Source organism: Chrysochloris asiatica, unplaced genomic scaffold, assembly GCF_000296735.1.
Source record: "Chrysochloris asiatica unplaced genomic scaffold, ChrAsi1.0 scaffold00085, whole genome shotgun sequence".
Lineage (NCBI taxonomy): Eukaryota > Metazoa > Chordata > Mammalia > Afrosoricida > Chrysochloridae > Chrysochloris > Chrysochloris asiatica.
In genome coordinates, this window is record NW_006408603.1 from 1,256,710 (window position 1) to 1,260,468 (window position 3,759).

The 3,759-nt window shown below is 38.1% G+C and overlaps 1 protein-coding gene across 2 annotated transcripts in view; it reads left to right on the top strand.

The window, feature by feature from the left end:
- Positions 1-3,483, top strand: part of AMPD1 (adenosine monophosphate deaminase 1) — a 33,306-nt gene extending 29,823 nt beyond the window's left edge. For both annotated transcript variants that reach the window (XM_006865879.1, XM_006865880.1), the window contains 6 exons: positions 177-303; positions 499-662; positions 1,307-1,427; positions 2,059-2,232; positions 2,404-2,514; positions 3,319-3,483. In XM_006865879.1, the coding sequence (XP_006865941.1) occupies positions 177-303; positions 499-662; positions 1,307-1,427; positions 2,059-2,232; positions 2,404-2,514; positions 3,319-3,477 (856 nt within the window). In that variant the 3' untranslated portion in view covers positions 3,478-3,483. The remainder of the gene's footprint in view (positions 1-176; positions 304-498; positions 663-1,306; positions 1,428-2,058; positions 2,233-2,403; positions 2,515-3,318) is intronic.
- Positions 3,484-3,759: the final 276 nt, after the last annotated feature.

Genomic DNA, 3,759 nt, shown 5'->3' on the forward strand with positions numbered 1-3,759 from the left:
AAAAAAAAAAAAAAAAAAAAAGGTTGGTGGTTCAAGTTTGGCAAGCTGCCTCTGATAGGTCTTGAAAACCTTATCGTAGTTTTATTCTGTACATGTGGAGTAGCTGTAAGTTGTAATCAACTCAACATTAACCTACAATGATAATAACAACAATTTTTTCTTATTTTGCCTCTTAGCGATGTGTTTCGATCCAAGAATTTCCTTCCACATTTTGGAAAGATGCTGGAGAATGTTTTCATGCCAGTGTTTGAGGCCACTGTCAACCCTCAGCTTCACCCAGACCTCAGCATCTTCCTCAAGCATGTAAGCCTAACCCTGTAGGACTACCTACTGCTATTTTTGCCCAGTCCTTCTGCTTGAACATGACTAATCCCTTATCTCTGATGTTTGGTGCTTATCTCTGATGTTTGGACTTTGCCTTTGGAGTTGTAAGTTTACTTGAGAACTAGAACCTTACAATTGGACCAATCCCAGTGCATGGCTCACTTTTCTTGACAGATCACCGGCTTTGATAGTGTGGATGATGAGTCCAAACACAGTGGTCACATGTTCTCCTCAAAGAGCCCCAAACCCCAGGAGTGGACAATGGAAAAGAATCCATCTTACACTTACTATGCCTACTACATGTATGCAAACATCACAGTGCTCAACAGTCTGAGAAAGTAAGTAGAGGAGGATTGGTATGAGAAGGGAGGACTATTTGACACAACTCGTTCCTCATTCATTGACACTCTACCTGGTCCAGGGCCTGTGCTGCATTGCTGGGATGCTTACAATTGATCCACACCAGAAATTTCTTTCCCTTATTTTTCTTTAGATTCTTTATCTAGTTTGGTGCAGGAATCAACATTTCACAGTCTTCAGTAACTTCCCAGTTCCTTTTCTTTGGAAGTTGGGGAATCACTATACAATTTATTTTAAAAGTCTAAATTTTATTCTTCTTGATATAGCTAGGTAAGGAATAAATAATGGAATGTTATAATGGGGTTTTCTGAAAACATTTTCCCCTTAAAGTGTGAATAGTAAAAGTGGTGAACTGGTGGTATTTCCTGTTGAAACAGAAGAGGTTTATGTTCAGTTAATCAACTCTTCTTTCCTTATCTCAACACCATCTACCCAGTCTTTGAAAAAAACATTAAAAAATAATTGCATGAATTCAGATTATGATTGGGAATTGCCTGGTTTCACAGAATCCTTTGGCTGCCCCATTCCCTTTTACAAATTTTCTGGTACTAACTGTGCTTAGAAATGTTTGCCAGGTACTCCTCAGCTACCTGAGACTCCTACAGCAGTTCCATTTCTCTAGGGAGCGAGGCATGAATACGTTTCTGTTCCGACCTCACTGCGGGGAAGCTGGAGCTCTCACCCATCTTATGACAGCCTTCATGACAGCAGATAATATCTCTCATGGCCTAAATTTAAAAAAGGTGAGTTGGAGGCTCTTTTCCTAATATTAACTTTTATTCTAAAGCTACAGGAATTGTTTTTGTTCTCACTGTACTATCATAAATCACTATCAACACTACAATCAAAGAAAAGTGGAACATAAAGGATTTTTGAGATGATTTAGTGCAGTTTGTTTTACAGTGCTCCAGAGAAGTAAAGGGACCTGTTTAAGATTACCTAGTTAGTTGGTTAATGGAACTCTCCTGTCTGTCATTTGAGAACTCTGACGAGGGATAATTCAGAGTCAGCTTGGTCAAAGTTAGTTTTCACTGGATTTCTTGTTGTGGCATGTTTTCAAATGCCTCTGGTGAGACTCAGAACTATCTGGTAAAGGAAAACAAAAGTTTCAAGGTGAAGTCTTTGCCTGAGACAGACCATTTCACCAACAGCTTGGTTTGACTCAATGTTTCTTTAAAAATGATAAAACTGAATCCATTTTTTTCTAAATAGCATTTACATTGAAAAAACAGAATGAATCTTCTTTACTAGGGGATCAGGTGATAAATTTGTTGAAAGCTAGGCAGTTTAAAATAGATTATAGAATGTAGTTGTGTCTAGTTTGTAAGACCTTTCCAACAGTCCTAAATATCTTTCTGCCCCTTTTCTTTTCAGAGTCCTGTGCTACAGTATTTGTTTTTCTTAGCCCAGATTCCCATCGCTATGTCACCACTAAGTAACAACAGCCTTTTTCTAGAGTATGCCAAAAATCCTTTCTTAGACTTCCTCCAGAAAGGGCTAATGATCTCACTGTCTACAGATGACCCGATGCAATTCCACTTCACCAAGGTATGTATATGGAATCTTGAGTAATACAAATATATTTTGCTGGACTGTTGTTTTCCACTCAGAATATTTAAGTGAAATTAAGGCACATGCTTAGACTTTTTATGCAGGATGCATGCTATTTCTCTTATTACCATATTCCTCATTTTGCATCATTTACATAAATTACTGAAGGAACCCCTGATGGAAGAATATGCCATTGCTGCCCAAGTCTTCAAGCTGAGCACCTGCGATATGTGTGAAGTGGCACGAAACAGTGTTCTGCAGTGTGGAATTTCTCATGAGGTAGACTTGTCCTTGACTGGTCACCCTTCTGAGGATTGTTGGATGCTGTCCAATCGATTTTCAATTCATAGCAACCCCATGTGACAGAGTAGAATTGCCCCTATGGGATTTTCTAGGCTTTGAAACTTTATGGGAGCAGATCACCAAATCTTTGTCTCTTGTATAGCCAATAGTGTGTTTGAACCATCAACGTTTTGGTTAGCAGCTTAGCATTTAACTGCTATAATCCTAGGGCTCCCTCCTTCTGAGTATAGGTTTTGGTAAGCTTAATATCTGGTGCTGACAGTGTTCTACTGCTGTTCATAAGGTTTTCAGTGGCTAAATATTCAGAAGTAGTTTATCTCTCCTTTTCCCTAGTCTATCTTCATCTGGAAGCTCATCTGAAACCTGTCCACCATGGTATTTAAAATACCCGTAGCATAGCTTCCAGAATCACAGCAACATACAAGCCACCACAGTATGACAAACTGACAGACAAGTGGTCTGTCACTTTAATATTGAAAAATTAGTTGAGGAAACACATGTAGAAAAATGGACCCACATAGTATATGCAGTTAACTGTGGCTAGAAAGAATCGTTCTATGTCTCTGGTCATGTCTTCTGGCAAAGGAAAATAAGATGCATTTGTTTTCTCAACACACTGTGCACGTTGAGGTGCTGGATGAGGGCTTTCAATGGTTGATTTTCTTCCTATGCGATGGCTAATGCAGGGAAAGGATTTTTGTAGAGAATGCAAATTATTATTGTTTTTATCAGTGTAAAATGAAGCCACTAATCATTCTGTTTCCTCTTTTTCTCTTATAGGAAAAAGCAAAGTTTTTGGGTGACAATTACCTTGAGGAAGGCCCTATTGGAAATGATATCCGGAAGACAAATGTAGCTCAAATCCGCATGGCCTATCGCTATGAAACCTGGTGTTATGAACTCAATTTAATTGCTGAGGGTCTTAAATCAGCAGAATAAAACAAACCAAGAATAACACGAGCAATATTTTCACTGTACTATTACCCTATTATACATATCAAGGATTGTGTTAGATATTCCATATAACACTATTTCTTTAATCCTTTTTACAGCTTTATAAACTATATACAAGCATACCTCAGAGATATTGACAGTTCAGTTCCAGACTACTGCAATAAAGCAAATACACAAAATTTTTCATTTCCCAGTGCATATAAAATTTTGTTCACACCATAGTCTATAAAGTGTGCAGTTGTTCTTGTTATAATGTGCTGTCGAGTT